The sequence below is a fragment of the Lonchura striata genome, chromosome 33 (assembly GCF_050655825.1).
Source record: "Lonchura striata isolate lonStrDom1 chromosome 33, ASM5065582v1, whole genome shotgun sequence".
In the NCBI taxonomy this organism is placed as follows: domain Eukaryota; kingdom Metazoa; phylum Chordata; class Aves; order Passeriformes; family Estrildidae; genus Lonchura; species Lonchura striata.
Window position 1 is genome coordinate 4,728,186 of NC_140735.1, and position 25,718 is coordinate 4,753,903.

At 49.9% G+C, this 25,718-nt stretch overlaps 1 protein-coding gene and 1 pseudogene across 4 annotated transcripts in view; one reads left to right on the forward strand and one right to left on the reverse strand.

The window, feature by feature from the left end:
* The window catches only part of LOC144247979 (uncharacterized), a 216,383-nt gene that overhangs the window by 3,861 nt on the left and 186,804 nt on the right, over nucleotides 1–25,718 (reverse strand). Inside the window, exons 1-3 of one of the 4 annotated variants that reach the window (XR_014950721.1) lie at nucleotides 17,116–17,155; nucleotides 10,021–16,668; nucleotides 968–6,013 (exon numbers count right to left, since the gene is read on the reverse strand). Coding sequence is in view for 2 of the 4 variants with exons in the window: in XM_085564396.1 (XP_085420522.1) it covers nucleotides 13,635–16,646 (3,012 nt within the window). In the remaining 2 variants the exon portion in view is untranslated. Of the gene's footprint in view, nucleotides 1–967; nucleotides 16,669–17,115; nucleotides 17,156–25,718 lie in introns of those variants that run through there. The other 3 variants (XR_014950722.1, XM_085564396.1, XM_085564397.1) reach the window with 3 other exon arrangements.
* Nucleotides 1,226–2,498, forward strand: LOC146764523 (uncharacterized; annotated as a pseudogene).

Below are 25,718 nucleotides of genomic sequence, written 5' to 3' on the forward strand. Positions count from 1 at the left end.
AAGACCCTGTTGCTATGGTTTTTTTCCATAGCAACCATCACCAGCCACAGTTCCTATGGATAGTTCCCATGGCAACCATCACCAGCCGCTGTTCCTATGGTCAGTTTCCATGGCAACCATCACCAGACCCATTTGCTATGGTCAGTTTCCATGGCAATCATCACCAGCCCCTTTTCCTCTGGTCAGTATCCATGGTGGCCATCACAAACCCGCTGTTGCTATGGTCAGTTTCTATGGCAACCATCACCAGCCGCTGTTCCTGTGGTCAGTTTCCATGGCAACCGTCGACAGACACTGCTCCTACGGTCAATATCCATGGCAACCATCCAAAATCCCATGTTTCTATGGTCAGTTTCCATGGCAACCGTCACCCACCCATGTTGGTATGGTCAGTTTGCATAGCAACCATCATTAGCCCCTATTGCTATGGTACTTTTTACATGGCAACCTCCCCAGCTGCTGTTGCTACGATCAGTTTTCATGGCAACCATGGCAAGCCTCTTGTTCCTATGGTCAGTTTCCATGGCAACCATTGGAAGACACTGTTGCTATTGTCAGTTTCCATGGCGACCATCTCATGCCCCCTGTTTCTATGGTCAGTTTTCATGGCAACCATCACCAGCCCTTGGATCTATGGTCCTTTTCCGTGGCAACCATCTCCAGCCGTTGTTGCTATGCTCAGTTTCCATGGCAACCATCCCCTGCCTCTGTTGCTATGGTCAGTTTCCATGGCAACCATCCCCAGCCCCAGTTGCTATGGTCAGTTTCCATGGCAACCATCCCGTGCCTCTCTTGCTATGGTCAGTTTCCATGGCAACCATCAGCAGCCCCTGTTGCTATGGTCAGTTTCCATGGCAACCATTGTTAGCGTTCGGAAAAACAAATAATCCCGGGGTATGATTATCTGCAGCTGCTTCTGTTGAGAGCTCTGGGAATCAGGGGTACAGACCCAAATCTGACACCGACATGGCTTTCGAGCTGAATGTATTTTATATTCTATCGTTACACAACTTACATATTTATTATTAAACTTACATTGTTCTATTGTATGCATTGACGTAAGTTGGTTGTGATCTTTCTAATGTCACTGACCAGAGTTTCTCATGATCATTCTAATATTTAAACAGCAATTATATTTAATTACTAAACAATCATCACATCTAACAATTATATCAATTATCATGTACTAGCTACACGTTGCAGTTCTAGCGAGTACGAGTTCTCCATGTGCTTAGAGTGTTTGTTTTTCCAGGGCCTACTAAGCTTATTTTTCCTTTTAACCCTTGCTCCCTATGATTTTAAAACCATTTTACTATCAGAGGAATGGCCAATCCCAAAAAGCATCCCTCCAAAGGTTCTGAAATCTTTTTTGGATCCTGTGGAAGGATAGCCTGTTTGGACACAGTACCTTCCTGCGGCTCACTTTGAACCTCCGGAATTGGACATTTTTGGGTCAACAAAAATGAAATTCTGTATTAAATTTAACCCATTGGGAGTGGCAGAAACAGATAACCACATAATAGATGTCACTCCAAACCAACTCTTTTATAGAAATGCATCATCCTGGTGTAATTACACCAAAATGATGAGCAAACCATCCCTCCAGCATCCAGCTTTTTACCAAAGGGAGTGTTTTTATTCTGTGGGGACAGATTTTGGCCTGCTATCCCTGCAAAAATCAAGGGTGGCCCATACAGCATTGGGGAACTCTCATTGATAACACCTGATTTAGAAATTTTAAGGGAGCAGACACACAGGGAAAAAAGATCCCTTGAACAATATAGTCCCAATTATGATGCTGAAGTTTATACCTGGGACAAGGCTCGGAGAATTGCAGTAGCAATTTTCTCACCCCAAACAGCATCAGGTGTGGCCTTGACACAATTGGACCACATGGCATGTTGGTGGAGTAAACACACTCGAGCCATTTCGTCTGCACTGAGCGACATGTTAACAGATATCAGCAGTGCAAGACAAGCAACACTTCAGAACAGGGCGGCAATTGATTATTTGTTGCTGTCACATGGGCATGGGTGTGAAGAATTTGAGGGGACATGCTGCATGAACTTGTCTGATTACTCAAAATCTATCCATGAAAATATAAAGCAAATACAAAGCAGCATCAGCAAATTGAAAGAAGTTACAGGATCCTGGTGGGATGATTTCATTAGCTTCTTTCATCTCTCACCATTGTGGAGGGAGCTTTTGAAAGTAGCATTTTATATTTTTATAGGGCTTCTAGTTCTGCTTGTTCTGCCATGCATTTTCTGTGCATTCATAGGGCCATGAACAAAGTGACCAAACAGGTGTTTCTGGTTCAAACAGGAAGGAAAGATGTTGGAATTCAAAATGTCCCTCAGAAGTTTTTGGAGGTTCCAGGCCCTGGTCGGAGGCATTTGAGACCTTGGCAGGCAGCTGCAAACAGCTGTGATTTTGAGTTTGAGCCATGGAATGAGTTAGCAACTTTGAAGGTGGAACAAGCAGTCACAAAAGTTTAGATATTAGAGTAGAAGTAGTTACCAAGCAGAGGGAAGAATTTTTAGTATTGTACAAGGGGGTTTTAACACCTGTACAGTGGGGTTTTTACTTTGTACATGGGGGGTCAGATGTTTTAAGATGGAGGAATGTAGGCCAGTCCTGTTCCTCCTCTTTCTTCTTCCTTACCTCCATGTTCTTGATTATGTTGGCAGTTATGGATTGTCTTAAAGTAGAAAAGCACCATTTAATATAGGTAGTAGGTATTGGGGAATGATAGCAGGAGCCCTGGGTGGCGGAGAGAGAAGAAGAAGACAGCGGTCAGAGAGGGTGTCAGAGGTGTGTGTGCCTCTGCCTGAGCTGCTGACCAAACCGCAGTAGCCAGAGAAGACAATCTTTCAGATAGCTTGCAATAAACTGCCTTGAGCCCAAACAACAAGAGGCTGCAGAGTTTTCTTTAAAAGCACGGGTTGGAGGAGAGACTTTACCACCACATGGAACCCCTGAACCAGGCCGGGGTTCTGACAGCTGTATACCAACAGCCCCTCAGTTCCATGAGGTTTGTGCTGTCAGAAATGGTCTCCTTGGTTCTTTAGGGTGAAAATGGCTGCCTGGTTCCAGAGGGTTCTCAGTGTCACAGTGGTCTCCTTGGTTCCATGAGGCCCTGCAGTGACACAATGTCCCATAGTTTCCAGGAGCCTCTGTCCCATCAGCCATGTCCTTTGTTCCAATGAGACCACACAATGACATAATGGCCTCTTTTTTCCATGAGGTTCCATAGCGTAACATGGTTGCCATGATTCCAAGGGATTCTGCTGTGTCACTATGGCCCCCTGATTCCGTGAGGTTCCACAGCATCACCATGGTTTCCTTGGATACGCAATATCTCTATGGACCATTGGTTCCATGCGGCCCTGCTGTGTCACAGTGGTTCCTTGGTTCCATGAAGCCCCACTGCATAGCAATGGAATCTTGATTCTGTGAGGTTCTGTGCGGTCACAGTGGTGTCCCTGATTCTGGAGACCCTTGGTTCCACAAGGTTCCATGATGTCACAATGGTCTCCTTGGTTCTGGACTGTAACAATGGAACCCTGGTCCCATGAGATTCCATGATGTCACAGTGATCTACTTGGGTCCACTAGGTTCTATGGTGTCACAATGGTCTCCGTGGCTCTGGATTCTAACAATGGATCCTTGGTTCCATGAGATTCCATGATGTCACAATTATCTCCTTGGTTCCATGAGGCCTTGCTTTGTCACAATGGACCCATGGTTCCATGAGCTTACGAAGTGTCACCATGGTCTCCTCAGATCTGCGTTGTCACAATGGACAACTGGTTCCATGGGACCCTGCTGTGTCACAATAAGCCCTTAGTGCCATCAGGTTTTCTAGGGTCACAATGGTCTCCCCGGTTCAATGACACCTTGCAGTGTCACAATGGCTGCCTGGTTCCCTGAGCTTCCATAGTGTCAGCCATGGTCTCCTTGTTTCTGCAGTGTCAAAATGGACCCTTGGTTCCATGAGCTTCCTAAATGTCACTGGTCTCCTTGGTTCCATGTGGCCCTGCTGTGTCACAATGGTCCCATGAGTCCATGTCCCTTGGTTCCATGAGTTTCTCGACTGTCAGCAATGGTTCCTCTCCTCCAATGCGGGCCCACTGTGTCATAATGGACCCTGGGTTCCATGAAGTTCTTCAGCATCACAATGGCCCTTTGGATCCATGAGGTTCCTTAGTGTCACCACGGTCTCTGTGGATCCACATTGTCATAATGGACAATTCCTACCATGCAGTCCCACAGTGTCACGGTGACCCCTTGTTTCCATGAGGCCCCACTTTGTCACCGTGGACCCTTGGTTCCATAGGTTTTTTCCTCTAACAATGGACTCCTTGGTTCTGTGAGTTACCCTGCATTTTACAGAGGTTTCTTTGCTTGCAACAAGGCCCGGCTGTGACTCAATGCACCCTTGGTTCCATGAGGATCTGGAGGATCACAAAGGATCCTTGGATCCACAAGGTGTTGAGGAGTTTCTCATGGAACAAGGACATGCTATCCTTGATGCTGTTCCTTTGCAGGAGCTGGACAACCCTGGCCTGCAGATTACTGAGTTACTTTAGTTACTTTAAAGTACTTAGGACATCCTTGGAAAGACAATAGGCCTTGCACAAACGCAATAGCCAATGCTGGGTGCTGAGTAGTATATGAAAACTGTCATGTACTATAACCTGATTAGATGCTTGTAGAATAACAGCCAATCAATAAGTGACAATAGCAAATAAATATTCATTGGTTAACATAATACGATTACATTGATTATGTTAACCAATGAATGTTAATTTGCTATTGTATTATGTAAGGCGATAAAGGCATAAAACATGAAAAAATTAGACAATAAAGGAGGATGACATCAAGCCATATTGGTTTGGGTGTCATTACTCCAGCTGGCTCTCTGTGGGACCCTCTTCAGATTGTCAGCAACAAGGGGTCTTGATTTTCATACCTAGTAAAAATGGATTAGGAGATGCTGGGGATCCATATCAACTGGGGTTTGATGATATCAATCTATAAATAGGAAAAGTAAACAGGACAAAACAATTCCCTCTGCACTGTTTTCAATATAGTGGCTTGACTTTGAATACACTTCTGCAATCTGTCTAATTAACCACTGAGGAATTGAAGACTTGAATTATTTCCATGGGCTTGTTTTGTTTGGGTGTTTGGAAGAAATATGAATGAGCCTTTGTCACTGAATTTCTACACTGAAGAGCTCAAGAAAGAAGAGGCCTCTGGAGTAGTAAAGTTCATCACCAACCTCCAAGGTGCTGAGGATTCATCCCCATCAGAGCAGCAATGAGCAGAAATGGGCTCAGCTTTGGGGCTGCCCCAGCTCTGGGATGGGCCCTGGGCCTGGAGCAGGAGCAGCTCTGGAGGGCCCCAGGGCCGGGGCTCTTGTGCTGGCCTGGGCAGATGGGATGGCAGGAGGGGCTGCAGAGCTCTCAGCACCTCAGGCAGAGGGGAGCAGGGCAGCCAGGGAGCTCCTTTGGCCTTGGCCAGGCCCCTTCCCCCATGGTGGGGCTGAGTCCTGGCTGAGCTGCAGCTGCTGCTGTGCCCTTGGCAGGGGCTGAGGCCGTGGGGCAGTGCCCAGAGCAGCCTGGGCTGAGCAGAGCTGTGGGGCCAGAGCCGGCTGGGCTGTGCTGGGGAGAGGCCCTTGGTGCTGCCCAGAGCTCAGGGCAGCTGGCAGAGCTGGCAGGGAGCTGGGCTGGGCTGGGAGAGCCTGGCACGGAAACCATCAGTGTCCATCTCAGCCTGGCTGAGCAGGCAGGGGCCAAGGACAGCAGAACATGGTCGGCAAGTTCTCTGTGTGGGAGCTGAGCTGGTGAGCCCTTGAGCCCTCCCAAGCGCTGGGGCTGCACCTCCAGCTCCACAGATGTGACAGATGGGAGCAGAGACAAATCATTCCTGCTGCATTCTTCATTGTGTTTGCTTGTACAGGTGACCTGGATCCATATGTAGATGAGCTGTTTTGTGTCTGAAAACACTGGTAAAGTAAGAAGAATACTATTTTTTAGCTGAAAATAATATTTCATGCATAACACACAATGAGAAAGAAAAGACACATATGATCAGAAGAGCATCTGAGTTTTTCAGAGGACAAGAGGCTCATTGATGTTGCAGCAGTCAAACCTGTTCAAATACTTTCCTCAAGGCTTCCTTTAAATGGGAGGTGACCACCAGAGGCCAAGGCCAGCCAGAGCTGTCTGTCCTGGCAGATTTTGTCTGGGAGAACCCTTGCAAATCGGGAATTTTGGAGGAAAAGTGTCAATTTTGGCCATGGTTGCCTGTGCAGAAGGGATGGTACTTTTCCACAGGAAGAAAAGCACAGATCCCCAGTGTTTGAAGCAAGGTGAGAGCCAGCTCTCAGGAAGACAAGGTCAAAAAGACTTGTTTGTAATGGCAGCTTTTGTTTGGGAGCAATCCCTGGATATTGGGAATTTTGAGGGGAGAATCCCATTTTGGCCATGGGTGCTTGAATGTGAAGGGCAGTTCTTTTCCATTGGAAAGAAAGCCCAGAGCCCTTGGCTCCATGAGGCTCTGATGTGCCACAGAGGCCCTTTGGTTTCACAAGGCCTAAAAATGTAGAAATGGTCTCCATGGTTCCATGAGGCCCTGCTGGGTCACAACAGACCATTGGTTTCACTGAGCCCCACAGTGTCACTATGGTCCCTTTGGCTCCAAGAGGCCCTGAAGTGCCACAGTGGCCCTTTGGTTTCACAGGCCTCAAAGTGTCAAAATGGCCTCCATGGTTCCATGAGGCCCTGCTGCGTCACAAGGGACCTTTGGTTCCATGATGCCCCAGAGTGTCACAATGGCATCCTTTGTCCCGTGGAGTCAGAATGGACCCTTCATCCCATGGACCCCGACAGTGTTCACTGTAGTCCCCTTGATTCCATGAGGCCCTGCCGTGCTCTAATGGTCCCTTGGTTCCAGTGTGTCCCAAAGTGTCAGGATAGTCTCCATTGTTCCATGAGGCCTCGCAATGTCACTGTGCTCCCCTTGGTTCCACAGAGCCCCACAGTGGAACAATGGACTCTTGGTTCCATGAGGTTCCTCAGTCACAATGGTCTCCCTGGATCTGCAGTGTCACAGTGGCCCCTTGGCTCCGTGTGGCCACGCTGTGTCACAATGGCTCATGGTTCCATGAGGCCACACAGTTTAACAAGGGACCCTTGGTTCCACGAGGCCTTGCTGTGTCAGAGTGTCCCCTTGGTTCCCAGAGGTTTCTCAGTGTCACAATGATCTCCTTGGATCTGCACTATCACAATGGACCACTGGTTCAATGTGGCCCCAATGTGCCAAAGTGGATTTTGGTTCCATGGGGTTCTGCGGTGTCACCATGGACCCTTTGTTCCATGAGTTTGGGCAGTGTCACAGCTGAGTCCTGGGTTCTGTGAGGCCCCGCTGTCACCAAATCTCGGAAATATCACAATGAGGCTCCTTAACACTAATTTGCTATTTCAGAGGGTATAATTTATTCAGGCCTGAGGCCTAGTGAGGGATAACTCCTGATCTGATGCAGACATGTAATTTTACCAGTGTGTGGCTTCCATAAAGTTCCTAAATGCCAATTACAATTTACCCATTTCCATTAAACCCACCCCAAGTTCCCAGATTCAGTCCTTGTTTTCTCTGTCACTGCACCCTTGAGCCAGATGTCTTATCTTCCTGCCATCCCTGCTGGGAAAGCAGTCCCTGCATGCCTTGTTCCTGTGCTGGAAGTTCACAGGCAGGGTAAAAATGGAATGAACCCTTTGGGTATCAGCCCAAGGCTTTGTGTGGCCAGGCAGGGGCAGCAGGAGGCAGAGCTGTCAGCAAAGGACGGGGCCAGCGAGGTGGGGCAGCCGGGGGTGACAACAGCCTGCAGGGACAGAGGCGCAGGGCAGGGACACCGTGGGACAGCCTGGGCTGCAGAGGGCTCAGGGATGTGCAGCAGCTGCAAGGCCCTGACAGAGCCAACCTGTGCAGCCCTTTGGCCGTGGCTGCTGGCCCTGGGCCTGAGGCCACGAGGGGACAAGTGACCCTTGCAGCCCTGGGGCCTCAGTGCCTCCTTGTCCCTGCTCAGCAGCCTGGCAGGGGCCGCCCCATGGTCCTGCCCTTGGCACTGCACATCCCCACATGCCAGTGCCCATCCCGGGAAGAGCCCTGAGCAATGAGGAAGGGACAGGATCTGCCTTGCCAGGGGCTGGGGCTCAGGCTTGGGCCCTTTGCATTCCTGAAACACATCCAGGTTTGCTCAGCACCAGAGACACCTTTCCCTTGCCTGTCCCAGCTGTCATCACTGCCTCCAGTGTTCTGCTCTGACTGGAACCTGGGGACACTTTCTCAGTCCTGTCCCTCAATGGGATCCATTAAAACTTCAAGAAGCTCTGAAGTTTTAATTTTGAGTTCTTGAGAAGTTTTTTGAAGACACATTCAGGGACTGAGTCTAATGTAAACAACACCAAAGCCTTGAGAGGGTCATTAAAATTTTCCTATTCCAGTTGTGGAGAAAGATTTCAAAGTGCTTGTAAGAAATACACATTCCTATTTTAAAGGGTGTATTTTATTACATTTCTCTTTAGATCAGAGGTGATTGCAGCATTCTGTGTTTGATATTGAGCCAGAGTCTCCCCTCAGGAGCTCTGGCCTGCTCAGAGATGCTGTGCCCTGAGCTCTGGCCCAGCGTGGACAACCTTGCTCCACATTGCCCCAGCCCATCCTGTCTGTCCTCACTCACCTGGGACCTGCTGTGCCTGCAGAGCTGGCTGCACCCAGCCTAAGAGGGGCTTTCCCTTTTTCTATGTTTGAAGCAATCTAAAACTCCTGAGTTTCCCCATGAAAACAGACACCCTCCTCAGGTGTGTGCCAGCCCAAGGTGCCACCAAAACCATCCAGACCAGCCCTGGGCCAGCTGTGAGGGTGGATCATCAGCCCCAGCTGCACTGGGCACTGCAAGGAGCTGTGGCCATGGGCACTGCACTGACCCCACTGCTGGGTTTGGCTGCCACAGCAATCCAGAGAAATTAAACTGTCCTTGGAAACACTGGGGAGGACTGGGACATACTGGGGAACACTGGGAATGCTGTGGGAGACACTGGGACATACTGGGAGTGATACTGTGGGGATCTGGGACAGCCTGGGAACATGAGGAATGCTGAGGGGGAATCTGGGTGGACTGGGATGGACTGCGGGGGTACACTGGGACACACTGGGACATACTGGGTGTGAAACTGGGAGTGAAACTGGGGGATACTGGGACAAACAGGGAACATTGTGGGGAAGACTGGGCAACACTGGGGCATATTGTGGATGACATGGGAGGAACTGGGAGGGCCTGGAAATGAACTCAGGTGTATTGGGAGGGACTGGGCTGTGCTGGGAGGGCCTGGAGGGGCACTGGTGCTGTACTGGGCTGTACTGGGGATGAACTGGGCTGTACTGGGAGGGACTGGAGGGGCACTGGGACTGTACTGGGCTGTACTGGGAGGGACTGGAGGGGTTCAAGGGGCTGTTCCCGTCCCCTCCCATTGGCCGAGGCTCCCGCCCATCACAGCATCCAACCAATCAGCGCCAGGGATCGTGGTTTTGAGGGCGGTGCCTACAGTCAGCGCCATCTTTCCTTTTGCCTACATCTCCCATCATGCCCAGCAAGCCAATAGAGCCTCATTGGGGCCGGGACTACAACGCCCGTCATGCCCCGCGTTCCACAGAACCCCGGTACCGCCCCCATTTGTCCTGTAAGTGCCCCCCAGACCCTCCGGGATCACCAAGTGCCCCTCAGCGCCCATTCGGGACCCCCCAAAAGCGTCCTAGGATCCCCTGAGTGCTCCCAGCCCCACAGATGCCCGGTACAGCCACTTCTGGGAATTCCTCTCCTCTCATCCCCCGCGGCCCCAGAGCCCCTCAGAACACAGTTCCGCGCCTAAAATTCCTGCTGCGCCCTGCGCTCTAAGAAACCCGGTTAAATCTCCCCAAGCTCCCCCCGAGTGCTCCAGAGCCCCCGAGGACCTCACGTCGTGGCTCGGACGCAAAAGTGTCCCCCGAATGCATTCCCGGTCCGCAAACACCACGTCCGAGGCACTTCCGGGACTACAGCTCCCATCATGCTCCGCGGCGCACGCCCAGCGCTGTTCCAGCCGTGACTTCATCTCCCGTCATGCCCCGCGCCCCAGCGAGAGCCGCTGTCACCGAGCCTGGAACTCCCGTGATGCTCCGCGGTCCCGTTACACTCCATTGTACCCGCGCCTACAACTCCCGTCAGCCCCCGCGCCCAGCGAGCCCCGCCCGAGCCCCCCTGGTCTCCCCCGGACCCCGAAGGGCCCCAAATTCCCCTCCCTGACCTCCAGGGCCCCCCTGGACCCCCGAGTGCTCCCCCGGACCCCGAACTGCCCCTCAGAATCCCTGAGTGCCCCTCCAAGCGCCCGCCCGGCTCCCCCAGGTGTCCTCCAGACCCTCAAGTTCTCTCTGAATTCCCTCCCCAGACACAAAACTGCCCCAAATGTGCCCCAGAAATGTCTCCATGGACCCCAAAGTGGCCCCTTTTACCCTGTCTGAGAAAATAATACAAAAAACTACAAAAAGCTTAAAAACAGGAGTTGTAGCGCAGAGGACAAAATCAATAGCTGAAAGGGGTCAATGAATTAATGAAGGGAATTGTGATACTTAGAACCCATGACCAAAAAATTTTTTGTTTCCTAAAACATATACATTTTTTGTATAAATTTTAAAAATTACGTGTTAAAGATACAGAATAATATTATTAGACATAAGAAAAAATAATTATAACTGTATTTATTAATTAACCTTTATTTATAAAGAAAAATGCACAATTTTTTAATGCTTTGGGCTGTCAGTCTTAAGCAGGCCCTGTCAGACATGGTGAGGCTGGGGGTGAGGAGCAGCTTGTCCAAACAGGGTCAGCCCTCAAGGAGCTCATTCTTCTCCATGCCCAGCCCTGCTAAGGAGCCATTGAGCATCAAGATCACCTGGGAAATGATTCTGTCAACTCTTCTCTGAACAGAAAAATAAAAGAATATTCATGTGATGAAAAAATAAAAAATCAGGAGGTGGACTTTGAAGTTTCCCTCCTGAACAGAACAGCAAACTGCACAATCCCTGGAGACTTGAAGACAATGGAAGGAAGACAAAGAGCTCCTGAGGGCTTTCTGTATTTTAAGGATCCCCAGGGTGGATGTGGGGCTGGGTCCAGGAGCCTCAGGCACTGAGAGAAGGATGAAGAAGCTGCTGAAGGAGTCAGAAGCAAAACTCCAAGTTGCTCGGAGAATCCCTGGTCCCCAGTGAGGGCAGGGACTGCCAAAGGCTCCCCAGGCACTGGAGAGAGCAGATCCTGGAGGCCAGGACTGCAGGGAGCCCAAGGCTCAGAGCAGGGAACTGCAATGCTGAGCAAGGCCTGGGCTGGCTGGGGGAAGCAGAAAGGCCAAGCCCTGAGCCCAGCCTGGCACAGCAGGGCCCGTCCCTGACGGGTGGCTCGGGGCTGTTTGTGGGGCAGGGGGATGTGAGGGGCAGCAAGGACAAATGCCATAAACCTGCAGCCCCTGCAGCCTCCTCAGGGAGGGCGAGGGAGGATGTGAAAAATGCCAATCACTTGGTTTTTAAAATTTTAAAAGTTTAATACTAATAAAATGGTTATAATAATAATAATAATAATACAATTACAGTAATAAAGTTTAGAGTTAGGACAATTACAAGACACTAAAAAGCAAAGAATTATGGATGTCCGGGTGCTCTCAGACACTAAGTGGCAAAAAGCATGCCTTGTGAACAAAGGAATAATGTTACAAGCAACAGCCTGTTGCATATTCATATATCTCATCCATGATGCATAAATTCCTTGCTAATTAAGAACATTTCTGCTTTTTGTCAACTTCTTCTCCTTAATCCTGTTGGTTCCACAAAGATGGAGAGAAGGCAGAAGAGTGTTTGTCTTTTCTGATAAGGAGGCTGTGACTTTTTATGGGCCCCCTTCGCTGACATCTCTGTGTGAGGAGTTTCTTGATTATCTCATCTTCCTGCTTGAGCTTTTAACAAATCCTATATCACAGAGTTTCTATTTTAACATTATGTTGTAACCTAAAGCTACATTTAACTCACTATGTAAGAAATTAATACAGCATAACTTTCTAACATGACACATATAATATTCATTGTAACATTTGCAAAAAGCCAATCATAAAATATGCATTTTTCACAGAGAAGCAAAGTGCAGCCCCTCACAGGGAAGTTCCTTCTGTGGGGCTCCCGAGGCGCTGCCCGAGCCCAGGGACAAAGGCCTGGGTGCCTCTGGCCCTGCCAGCCCTGCCCAGCCCTGCCCATCTGTCCTGGGGCTGTGTCCCCTGTGCACGCTGCTCCTCTGCCCTGGCCGGCTGCACTCGCCCATCTCGCTGTGCCCCAGCATTTCTCACCCAGCGTTTCTGTGCCCTCCCTGGGCTGCCTGCACCCAGCGCTGCCGGCTCCTGGCACACAGAGCCAGCCCATGACCCAGCCCCATGCTGGGACACCTCCAGCACCAAAATTCTACCCTGGCAGGGACTTTTCTTCCTCCTCAGCTCCAGGCTGAACCTTCCAAGCTGTGCTTTGGGCAGGTTTCCTTCTCTTCCCACTGCCAAGGAAAGCTCTGTCTCCTGCTGGTCACAGACAGGGAAGGGCTGGTGGGAGATGTGGTGGTCAGAGACTGTTTGGGGCACAGGGGCCATGAAATTACTGAGTTTTTAAATAGTCTGTGAAAGGAGGGCCATCAATAAATCTTCTACCCTGGAGTTACAGAGAGCAGACTTTGGCCTATTCAGGATTGATTTGGGGAGTACCAAATCCGGTACTGATGTTTTAAAAGGAAACAGCCCTTAAAAACCAAGGATTCCAGGAAGGATGGACACAGTTCAAGAAAGAAATGTTGAAGGAGCAGCAACAGCCTGTCCCTCTGTGCCAAAAAGTGAGCTAGCAAGGAAAAAAAATGGCCTGGCAGGTCATGGAGCTTTTTCCAGGAACTCAGGGGAAAAATTAGGGTGCATCACCTTGGGAGGGAGGACCAGGAAACTCAGGACATGCTTAAGAATGTTATTAGGTCATGCAGAAAGCAAAATAGAGAGGTAAAAGCTCAATTACAACTTAGCCAGGCCACTTATGTGAAGGAGAATAAAAATGTTTTTATAAATACATTAATGGCAAAAGGAGCGGTAAAGACAACCTCCATTTGGTGGGTCAAAAAAAAGGTTCCATGAGGCCTCTGGGTGCCACAATGAATTCCTTGGTGCTGCAGTGTCATGATGGAGCCCTGGTGACACAAGATCCTGCAGTGTCACCAGGGACCCTTGGCTCCATGGGCACCACAGTGTGACAATTGTTCCCTCAATTCCCAGAGTCCTTGCAGTGGAGCAATGGCCCCTTGATTCCATTGTCCCCAGGCTCTCCTGCTGGGGAAAGCAACTGAGTGATGAAGCATTTGCTGCATCTGAACACTGAGATCCATCTTGCCCCCTCTTTTCCTTATTGCCATTGTTCCAACTGCACATTTCTCAGAGGATAACCAGGGATTTTGGGACAAAACCACATTTTTTTGATTGGGAATGTCCCTGGGGTCCCCATTACACCAGGGTGAGGTCGCTCTAGAGCAACTTCTTTCTCTCCTGGCAACCTTTTTCCTCCTCCCCAACCTCCTCCTCCTCTGCCTCCTCCTCCCTCTTGTTACCTTCATCCCCACTGTTCAGAGCATAATTCCAAGAGAAAAGCCAGTGATTTTGGGGCAGAAAACTGCTTTTCTGAGGGGGAACCTCCACAGTGGTTCTGGTCCTGTCAGGGCACCCTTCCTCCCTGTCCTCCTCCTCCTGCCCCGCACTGAGGGCACACCTGAGCTTTGCCCAGAAGAGGGGCCGCGCAGGGAGCTCGGAGGGCCAGCGCAGGTGTGTGCGCCGCAGCAGCACACGGCGCATGCGGTGGAAGGCCGAGAGCTCGGCCTCGGGGATGTCCTCGAGGAAGACGAGGACAAGGACATCGCGCAGCTCATCAAAGAGGCGATAGCTGGCCATCTGGATCTCCAGTGAGCACCACTCGCTGCGCAGGTACCCGCGGCTCACCACGCACACCGTGTGCCGGCTGTTGTACACAGCGTCCACGATGTTGTCCACTATGGCGCGGCCGGGGCGAAAGTCACGGTGGTGCAGGCAGAGCCGCAGGGCTCCGCGCTCCAGCTCAGGCACCAACTCCTCCAGCACCCACCGCTCATCCCCAGAGTTGTAGGACACAAAGGTGTCGTAGGCGTAGCGCCGCTGCTCCCGCCGCCAGTGCCCACGTGCCCACGCGTGCAGCAGGAACAGCTGGTAGCGCAACCGCCAGTACCCACGGTGGTACAGCAGTGGCAGCACTAGCAGCAGCAGCACGGCTGGTGCTGTCCCTGCAAACAGGTACCGCCCCATGTCCAGGTAGCACACGCGTGTGTCAAAGGAGTGCAGGTACGTGGAGGCCCCACCCGTCTCACCGCAGGTGTAGTTATACAGGTAGACCACCTGCACGGGCCCACCTTCCAGCCAGGCAGGCAGCCAGGAATTGGCACAGCTGCAACTCAGCGGGCACTTGCGCAGGTCCAGATAGCGCAGGGCGGGGAGGCGGGTGGCCAGAGTCACATCCAATGTACGCAGCTCGTTCTTGGCCAGGTGCAGCTCCTGCAGTCGTGTTAGGTTGCCGAAGACCTCGGGGCCAAGGCTGCGCAGTCCTGCACTCTCCAGGTTCAGGCTGCGCAGCTGGCTCAGGTTCTTGAAGACGCCGGCAGGCAGGTGGCCCATCCCGCCGTTGCTGTCAGCCAGCGTCAGGTTCCGCAGCTGTGCCAGGTCATCGAAGGCATCGGCAGGGATGGCCGAGAGTGAGTTCTGTGCCAGAGAGAGTGAGCGCAAGGCACCGAGGCCCTGGAAGAAACGTTGTGGGACTACACGCATCCCATATGGCTGCTGTGCCTGCAGATTCAGGTCATAGAGGTTATGCAGGTAGCGGAAAGGCGGCAGCTGCTGCAGATGTCGGCTCAGGTAGTGCAGCGCGTTGGCACGCAGGTCCAGCACACCCAGCGTCAGCTGCACCGGCTGGAACGCGGCCGCTCTCACCTCCAGCAGCCGGTTGCGGTCCAGGTAAAGTCGGCAAAGCCGCGGGAGGCCCTGGAATGCCTTGGCTGCCAAGTGCTGCAGGTTGTTCCCACCCAGGTCAAGCATCTGCAGCTGGTCAAGCCCCTTGAAGGCGCCAGGGAAGAGCACGGCCACGCGGTTGTTGCGCAGGTTGAGGTCTCCCAGCTGGTGCAGGTCAGCAAAGGAGCCGGGCAGGAGGTCAGTGAGCAGGTTGTTGTCAAGGCGTAGGTGCCGCAGGTCGTGGAGTCCACGCAGCGCTGCGCGGTCCAGCCGTGCCAGCCCATTCACATCCAGCCGCAGCTGCCGCAGCGCCGGTGCATTGTCAAAAGCACCCGCACCAGCCACCAGGATGCGGTTGAAGCGCAGGGACACGTTGTGCAGCTGCCGCAGAACTGGGGACCCGTTGCACGATGGCAGCCGCTGCAGCAAGTTGTGCTCAGCCACCAGCTCGCTCAGCTCTGCGCGCTGTGCCTGGTTCAGCAGCCGCCCTACGCAGCCCAGGTGCCGCAGCTGGTTGCCAGATAAATCCAGGGCACCCAGCACCGGACACTCAGCCAGAGCCCCATCGGGCATTGCTGTGAGCCCCATGCGCTGCAGCTGCAGCCTCTGCAGCTGCTGTCCTCTCAGCTGCTGGCACAGGTATTCCAGGCCGCTCGTGCCTACCTGTAGCCCTGACACGTCCACCTGGTGCGGGGAGATTCCAGGCACACGCAGCAGCTGCACTACGTCCAGCGGGTTCCCAGCCAGGTGCAGGTATGTCAGGTTGCTCAGGCACAGGTGAGCGAGTGGTGCAGGGTCTGAAATGTTGTTGTAGGACAGGTCAAGCTCACGCAGCCCTGAGGGCATCACCCCAGGGGTGGCCCCTGAAAGAGCTCCCAGGGAGTTGTTGCAGAGGTGCAAGACCCTCAGCGTGGGTGGCAGCCCCGGGCCCAGTGTCGACAGCATGTTTACACACAGGTCGAGCAGGTCTAGGTGCGTCAGATTCCCCACAGCCATGGCCACGGGCTCCAGTGCTTGGAGCCGGCCATCCCGCAGCCAGAGCGTGGTGAGTGCGGCCAGTGGCTGGAAAGCTCCGGGGGCCACTTTCTGTAGCGGATTGTGGTCCAGCCGCAGCGTGCTCAGATTTCCCAGCCCAGAGAACACACCCGTGGCCAGCACTGACACCTTGTTGTGGGCCAGGTCTAGGTGCACCAGTGCTGACAGCCCCCAGAAAGCCCCTGGGGCCAGGCGTTCCAGCTGGTTGTGGGTCAGATCAAGGGTGTAGAGCTGCGGCAGGTGGGCAAAGGCACCAGGGGGCACCTGGCGCAAGATATTGACAGAGAGGTTGAGGAATGTGGCAGTGGAGGGGAGGTCGCCCACTGCAGCCCCCACGGTGCTCAGGAAGCGCTGGATGCAGCGGAACAGACCAGGGTCCCGCGGTGCCTGGATGCAGTTGCGGAAGCCATAGGGAGAGACCCCTGCAGGCACCACCACCAGTGTCACCAGTGTCACCAGCAGCGGGGTGCACATCCTGACTCACCCTGCAGAGATCCTGGATGCAGTGAGAGAGAGAGGAGGAGGAAGCATGTCCTTGGTACCACAGAGACCACGCTCAAGGCCCACACTTGGGGCTCAGGGATCCCCACCACCCTAGGGATCCCCTTGTGAACCAGAGACCCCACCAGCATCCCAAAGACCCAACTCAGGGCCCAGTGACCCCCCATCCACACCCCAGAGACCCAAACAGAACACCGGGACTCCCACTCTGTGTCCAAGGACTCCTCATCCCCACCCCAGGGAATCACATACATACTCCAGGGACTCCCGTCAGGGCCCAGAGGACCCCCCCACCCCCATCCACAGCCAAGGCAGACACACTCCAGGGACCCCCACCAGAGCCCAGGGACCTCCCCTAGGGCCAAAGAACCTCCACACACCCCAAGGACCCCTTGCCCCCCACGGATTTTGGGCACCCCCCTGCTCCCCGTCAAGTTCCCACCGTGCCACTGCCTCTGCTTTGGGTGATTTTGGGGTTAGAAATGGGAAGTTTGGGGTATCGCTTTTTGTCACCACTGCCCCAACCACCTCCCAGTGACGTTAGTGGGGGAGGCCCCTGCCCAGACGGATTTAGGGGTCCCCAAGGGGCTGGCAGGGCTACGAGTCTACACAGCTGGGTCACCCCGCCTCGGTGCAGACTCGCGGAGTCTGGGGGGCCCCTGGGACACCCAAGCCTCTTCGCCCCGGCCGCGCCGTCCCCCTGCTGCCACGTGCTGCTCTTGGTTCCTCTTCCCCTTCCTCAGACTGAACCAGCTGGTTTTGGTTCCTTTGGGGAAAATACTGGGCTGTACTGGGTTATACTTTCTTATACTGGGCTATACTGTACTATATTGGTCTACAGTGGGCTGTGCCAGTTGTACTGAGTTATCCTGGACTCTAAAGGCTGCTAGTGGGCAGTACTGGCCTGTACTGGGCTGTATGGGCCTGTACTGGGCTGTACTGGTCTGTACTGGTCTGTACTGAGCTCTAATGGGCTCTACTGGTCTGTATTGGTCTTTACTGGGTTGTACTGGTCTGTACTGGTCTGTACTGTTCTATACTGCTCTGTACTGGTCTAGACTGGTCTTTACTGGTCTGTACTGGTCTGTACTGGTCTATACTGCTCTGTACTGGTCTAGACTGGTCTTTACTGGTCTGTACTGGTCTGTACTGCTCTGTACTGTTCTGTGTTATAAGTTGAGGCGAATAATTTGATTCAGCCTGTTAAGATCAATTAATAATTTTATTCATTACAGCAAGCGATAGCAAGCAAAACAGCGCTGGGTTCAGCTGTGAGCCTGGCTCCGCCAAAAGCTGACAACCTTTCCTTCTCTTCAGTCCCTTTTTATCTTGCATGAGTGGGGGTGATGAGTCTCGTTCCACCGTGGTTATCAGTCCCAGGAACAATGGGTTTCACAAGTGGGGTGGTGTGTCTCCTTCCACTGCGGTTTATCAGTTTCAGCAACAATGGGTTTCCACTGCGGTTATCAGTTCCAGCCAGTCCTGCAAAATCTTTCACAATCTTTGTTTGTGGTTACCAGTCAAGCCTGCAAATTCCATGTCCCGACTTCCCCCCCTTTTATCCTAATTTCATACTTTTGATGAACAAACAAGTCAATGCAGTTTCTCACAGTCCCCCATTCCATATTTTATCATTTTGTTCATCAAATAGTTTTATTTCTTGGTGGGCTAGAATCAAAGTCTCTTCTACTTCAGGATCTCTAGGGATAGTTTCATATTTGGCTTTGATTAGCATCAGGTGTGCTGCTTCCGATCTTCCTTTTACTATTTCAATTACCTTGTTGAATATACATGGGCCAAATGTTAATCCTAACACTAATAATATTAAAGGACCCGCAATTGTAGATAGCAAGGTAGTTAACCAAGGGGAGTGATTAAACCAGGTCTCATACCAGCTCTGCTGGGCCTCCCTTTCCCTTTTCCTTTTCTCAAGTCCTGCTTTCAGTTTTGTCATAGTGTCTCCTACCACCCCAGTGTGATCTGCATACACACAACATTCTTCCCGGAGGGCCACACACAGTCCTCCCTGTTGTAAGAATAGAAGATCTAGTCCTCTTCTATTCTGCAGAACTACTTCCGATAAGGACCTTACTGACTTTTCCAATGCTGATATTGATTGTTCTATACGTTCCAAATCTTCGTCTACAGCAATCCTCAGGGAATTAAACTCCTTTGTTTGTTTTACTAGGGAGGCTACTCCCGTACCGATACCTGCTCCCCCTGCAAGCATTAAAAGTGCGACTGTAAGTGTGGTCAAAGGCTCTCGTTTTTGTATGTGGTGTTCTGGGATGTTTTGTACATTATACATATATTCGTTGGGGTGATAGATAATTTTGGGAATCACAGCCACCTGTATACAATAGTCAGAGGTTTCGTCAAATATTTCTAAGGAAATACAGGGGGTGAATCCTCCTTTTGAGCAGATCCACTTGGTGTTTTTAGCGGGAACTAGCCATTTAGCTGGAGTATCTTCCCGTTTAGCTTTAGTAACAGTCTCACATAAATATTCCAGGTGTGTGGGTACTCTGCCAATACATCGTCCCCTCCCCGTTATTGAAGCCAAAGTCATTCCTTTACCCCGGGAATCTTTCCAATTACATTGCGGGGGATTGCTACCATTAAGACATCTTGCCTTTTCAGATATCCCTACAGCTTCGTAAAATGGAGGCCTAACATCAAAGCAGAGCCAACAGCGTTCTGTTAATTCTGGCTGAGTAGCATTTAAGACTTTATATACTCCCTCCATTAATTTCCAGAGAGTGTTAAACCGGGAATCCCCACTTGGCGGTGTTGTAGGAGTTGTAGTTTGGTTATCCGTTATCAGGTTCCTAGCTGTTAAATCCCCAACTATTACAGGACTAGGGCCCACTGCCTGTGTGTCTGCTGGTACAGGCCCTTTCTTTATGGTAAATACGCTCCCTCTGTCTTTTCCAGGTTCCCAATACCGAAAGCCCCATGATCTTCCTACCATCCATCCTGGGTCTGTGGGCTCAGTTATGTTTAAATGCACAAATTGGCAACTCCCTTTCCACCCGCCCAAGAAGGCGCCACTAGAATCCTTTTGTGGAGGGGTACACCCATAGGGTCCCCATGATACTTTAAGAAATTTATCTCCTGCTGCTTGCCAGTCTGAGGCTATTGTTTCACACCCCCAGTACCCACAGAAATATTCTCCAGGGTAATTGCAATACCCCTTTCCTGGGTTCGATGCTGGACACATGTAAAATCCTGCGGTATTAAAACAGGGCTCTACAGGGGCTAGTTCACATAACTGTGGGATAAAACTAGGGGGTCCGGATGTTATCTGACTCCGAATTACCCTGCCATCTATTCCGGTTAGCGTCCACTTAAAGGGCTGGTGCAGAGCCGGGGAACCCTCCCCTTTATGTATGATACAAAGCACTAAAATACTTATAATCTGCCAATAAGGGTGGGGTCCTGACCTTGTTTTTACTGCATAATATCCTGTTTTCCCTTTTTGGGTTTGTTACCTTTTTGGTGTTTCAGAGGTAATCAGACGGGTCGTCCAGGGGAACCTAGTACTCGGTTGGCAATAGTTGGAGCATTTCAGCATTATTCCATTGCGGGGGGACCTGGCTTTTTCCCCTCTGCCTCACTCGCCGACCCAGTTGCTTCGAGCCGCGAGGTGAACCATCTTCTCGGCAGCAGTGGTACTCGCCTGGGCGTCCCTTCCCCTGTTCCTGCCTAACCTTGTACTGATCCCAATTTTTATCCTTGACCGGGGGTGGGTTGCACGGGACCCCCTTTAGTTCCCTCCGACAACACCCTTTTATAATTTGGGCAACAAATGGAGTGGGTTCGTTAGTATGGAAACAAAAGTTTCCTGGATGCACTCGTTTTGTGTATATTTTCCACCAATCCTCAGACTCGAAACGAACCCACTGATTTTCCAATTCCCCTAATTTTAACACAATTTTGGTTAACTTTCGTTCAGCCTTATAGCATTCTGTACAGACCCCAGTTGGCGGCCTCCCCTTTTGGCAATGGACCCACCACCGTTCTTGGCAAACTTTACATGCAAAGCACACAAAAGGATAACAATCACAATCTACCTTATTACAAATTATCAAATAATCACTAACAAGCAGGTAATCATATCCCTTTTGTTCCCCTTTGTGATCAACTTGAATGGTACACACAGAGTTCATCGGTTTTTCTTAATGGTAACCTTCAATTCCCCAGGCAGGCTGGTCACTTTCCACTGGTCATCTGTGGTGATCGGACCTTTAACTCGACTGGCATGTGTCCACCCCTTCTCGGCTGTCCGTATCGCAGTTCCTGTGGTAAGCAGAACAACAAAGGGGCCTTCCCAACGTGGGGTTAAAGAATTTTCTTTCCAGGATTTAATAAGCACATTGTCCCCTGGTTTGATTTTATGTATTGTAATGTCTAAAGGTGGCCTCTGTGTCAACATCCATTTTTCCCTCAATTCCTGTCTTCGGCTCATAATTTGTATGATATAATGCTTAATTTGGGAATCCTTCAAGCATGGATGGTCTGTAGGGGCTTCCATATCATAAGGCATTCCAAATAGCATTTCAAATGGGGAGATTCCTACATCAGTTCGGGGTTGAGTTCGAATATTTAATAAAGCCAGAGGCAAACATTTTACCCATGACATCTTGGTTTCTAACATCAACTTCGTCAGTTGTTTTTTTATTTCCCCGTTCATCCTTTCCACTCTCCCTGAGCTCTGTGGATGCCAAGGAGTGTGATATTTCCACTGGGTTGCTAAGGCCGTTAAAACATCTTTTGCGATTTTAGAAGTGAAATGAGGTCCCCTATCTGAGTCTAAATATTCAATTAATCCATATCGGGGAATAATTTGTTCTAGTAACACTTTTACTACGGTATTTGAGGTGGCTCGGGCAGTAGGATAGGCTTCCACGTAATGGGTCAAATGGTCTACCAGTACCAATAAATATTTATACCTCCCCACTTTTGGTAATTCTGTAAAATCTACTTGTATGTGTGAGAAGGGTCTTTGTGCTAGCTCCCTGCCGCCCATTGGTCTTTCTCTCAGTTGTTGTTTATTCACTTTTTGACAAGTTAAACACTGTTGAGTTACCTGTTTTGCAAGGTTATAGACTCCTATACACATATATTTTATAGCAAATTGATCAACCAAGGCTTGTGTACCCCAGTGGGTTTTCTCATGGATTGCTTGTAGGACCCTCATTGCCATCCCTTTTGGGAGTACTTCCCGCCCGTCGGGCAATACCCATTTGCCTTCCTCTTTTTCTCTTATCCCCATCTGGCCTAATTTCTCCTTTTCTTTCACAGTGAAGTCTAGTATGTAATCAATAGGTCCATGAAACCAGCAATGTTTCTTTCGAGGGGTATCACAGGCACATTTTATTGAGTCTATCCCATAGTATTTCCAGCAAACCCAACACGGTGGATCTTCTAAGTCAGCTCCACAAGTGGAGCAATCCTCTCTCCTTGTGACAAGCCCTGTCCATGGCTTTAAATTCATCAGGGCCGCTCGTTTCGCTTCCTGGTCCGCCAAATTGTTTCCTCGTATTGAATTTCCAATCCCTGCTTGATGTCCTTTTACATGGACAATGGCTATTTTCTCTGGCCCTCTCAAAGCTTGTAATACCTGCCGAATCAATTCTTTATGTACCAGCCCCTTTCCCGGTGAGTTCATAAGTCCCCTTTCTTCCCAGATTTTTCCAAAAGTATGAACTACTCCATAGGCATATTTAGAATCAGTGAAAATAGTCCCACTTTTTCCTTCCAATAATTTTAGAGCCCTAAGCACCGCATATAATTCGCATGCTTGGGCTGACCAGCTGGGGCTAAGGAGACCCGATTCTGCTGTCTTAAATGTTTTCCCATCTATTATAGCATACCCGGATTTCCTTTTCCCTTCCAGAACTCGAGAGGACCCATCTACATACAATCGAGTCCCTTCTTCTAGCTCTTCTTCCTCAAGATCCGGCCTTATTTTTGTTTGTTCCTCTATTTGTTGAAGGCAATCATGTGTTAGTTCTGTAATTGGTTCTCCATATAAAAACTGGGCCGGTTTTTGCAGGCTCGTTGTTTCTATACTTAACTTAGGAGAAGAGACTAGGATGCCTTCATACCTTAGAAGTCTGGCATCCATTATCCATTTATCAGCCTTCTGTTACAAAACTCCATGAATGTTATGGGGAGATATGACTTTTAGCTCACTTCCAAAGGTTATCTTCCCAGCTTCCTCTACCAGGAGAGCAGCAGCCACTATAGCCTGTAAGCATGTGGGCCACCCCCGGCTAACGGGATCCAGGAGTTTGGAGAGGTATGCTACTGGTTTCTTTTTCCCAGCCCAATCCTGAGCTAATACACCATATGCTACTCCCTCATTTGCACAAATAAATAAGTAAAATGATCTCTTCAAATCTGGAATGCTAAGGACTGGAGCATTGACTAGTTCAGTTTTTAATGCTTCTAATTGATCTTCATCATTGGTGCTCCATTTCAATAACCCATCATTAGTTAATTTTTCATATAAAAATTTGACTTTTCCACTAAAATTTTCGATCCATTGTCGGCAATACCCGAAGAGTCCCAGTAACTGTCGGACTTGTCTTTTGTTCTGTGGGGCCTGTAGGGAAAGTATTCCTTGGATTCTATCAGTGTCCAATTTCTTGGTTCCCCTTGTTAACCAGTGCCCAAGATATTTGACCTCTTCTTCTACAAACTGCAATTTTGGCTTAGAGACTTTAAGTCCCTTAAGGCTTAAATAATTTAGGAGGAGTTTTATACTTTCTTCCCTTACCTTTTTTTCCTCTTTCCCTGCAATTAATAAATCATCCACATATTGTAGTAACACCATCCCTTCCCCTAAAGAATAACCTTCCAGTACTTGTTCCAAAGCTTGTCCAAACAGATTTGGGGATTCTGTAAATCCCTGGGGAAGGACTGTCCACCTCAATTGTTGTTTTCTATGTGTATCTGGATCCTCCCATTCAAAAGCAAAATAATCTCTAGAAGTTTCCTTAAGGGGACAAGCCCAGAAGGCATCTTTGAGATCTATTACACTATACCACTGGTTTTCTGGGCCAAGTTGACTTAATAAAAGGGTATGTGGGTTAGCTACCACGGGGAACCTTTCAACGGTTCTTTTGTTAATTTCCCGTAAATCATGTACTAACCTATAACTACCATTGGGTTTCTTTACTGGTAAAATGGGGGTATTAAAAGGGGACATACATGGTTCTAAAAGTCCCTTTTCTAAAAGCCTTTCTATTTCCGGTTTCAGTCCTTGCCTCCCCTCCTTAGATATAGGATATTGCCTAATTCTGACAGGTATCTCTGGGTTCCTAATAGTTACTTCAAAGGGTTCAATATTCAATTTTCCTACACTATCAGGGGTGTACCACACCTCTGGATTAATCTTTTTCTCATCCTCAGCCCGGAGAGGACACAATTTTACTGTCAGTTCTCCCTCACTAATCTCTATCCCTATCCCCAATTCAATCATCAAATCCCTTCCCAGTAAATTATAATCTGCTTCTGGTACTAATAAAAATGACCCAATTCCTAATTTGGAGTTACTTTCTAAGAGTACATCCTTGATTATAGGTACTCCAAAGGGTTCCCCTTTTGCTCCAATCACCTGTATGATTTCAGATGAAATCTTACACCCTAGGGGAAGGGTCTGGACGGTCGATCTTTCTGCCCCTGAGTCCACAAGGAACTCATATTCTTGCTGCTGGGGACCTATTTTTAATTTTACCAGGGGCTCTGTTCTTTCTCTTGTCCCCAGCAGATAGAGCCCCTGACACCCCTAATCTTCCTTAAACTGCTTTTCATCAGCCATCCTTTGTCGACATTCCCGTTTCATATGTCCCTTTTTCCCACAGTAAAAACAAACAATCCTATCTCCTCCACCTTGTCTTCCTTCATGCACCTGTTGACCTGCTCCCTTCAAACCTCCTGGGTGACCACCACCCCTCCTTTGGGGAGATTGCCTCTGTCCTTCCCTTACAGCTGCTAACATAATCTTAGACTGCTTCTTGTAGTTCTCATCCTCCCTCCTAACATAAACCTTTTGAGCCTCCCGCAGTAACTCATCCAGCCCCCTTGCTTGCCACCCTTCTAACTTTTCCAACTTCTTTCGAATATCCACCCACGAATTTACCACAAAATGAACTTTCAACAATGTCTCTCCTTCAGGAGTGTTAGGGTCCACCCCTGAATATAACTGAAAGGCTTTTCTCAGCCTCTCCAACCACTCAGTTGGATCTTCATCCTTCTTTTGTTGTTCCTTGAATGCCTTTTGTACATTCTGTCCACGAGGGACAGCTTTCCTTGTTCCCTGTATTATTATATTTCGCAAATCGCCCATATGGGTACGGTGTAACGCGTCTTGATTATTCCACTGGGGATTATGTAGGGGCCATTTAATATCTGCTAATGGTCCCTGTTGATGTTCATCATCCCAGATTCTCATGCCCATTTCTCTAATCATTCTTCTTTCTTCTGCAGAAAACAAAATCCCTAACATGGATTGCATCTCCTCCCAAGTATAAATATTAGGTCCCAAAAATTGATCCAACCGCTCTGCCAGCCCTAAAGGATCTTCTAACAGATGTCCCATTTCCTTTTTAAATTCCCTAACATTCCCTGAGTTTAATGGAACAGATATATATACTATTCCCAGAATCTGGGCAGGCTGTCCTGGTTGCGCAGCATTCGGGTTAGGCACCATTCCCATTCCATGCTCTCTAAGGGGAAATATACCCAATTCTTGCTTTCCCTTTTGTCGAGTCTGGCTTCGGGTTACTCGCCGAGAACCCTCAGGGATATTTTCCTCCAACCTTTCACCTTCCGGTCCCTCATCCTCCGATAATTCTTGGGTGGGTGCCGAGGGACCCGGGTGGTCGATTAGCGAAGGTTCTAGGTGGGGGGGTATAAAAGTTGTGGCGGTGGAGGTGGCAATGGAAGAGGTGGGGGTGGTGGCGGTATGTATGGAGGGGGAATGCCTGGAGGTAATTCAATTTCTTTTGACCTCTTTTTCTTCCTCTCGGTATTGAG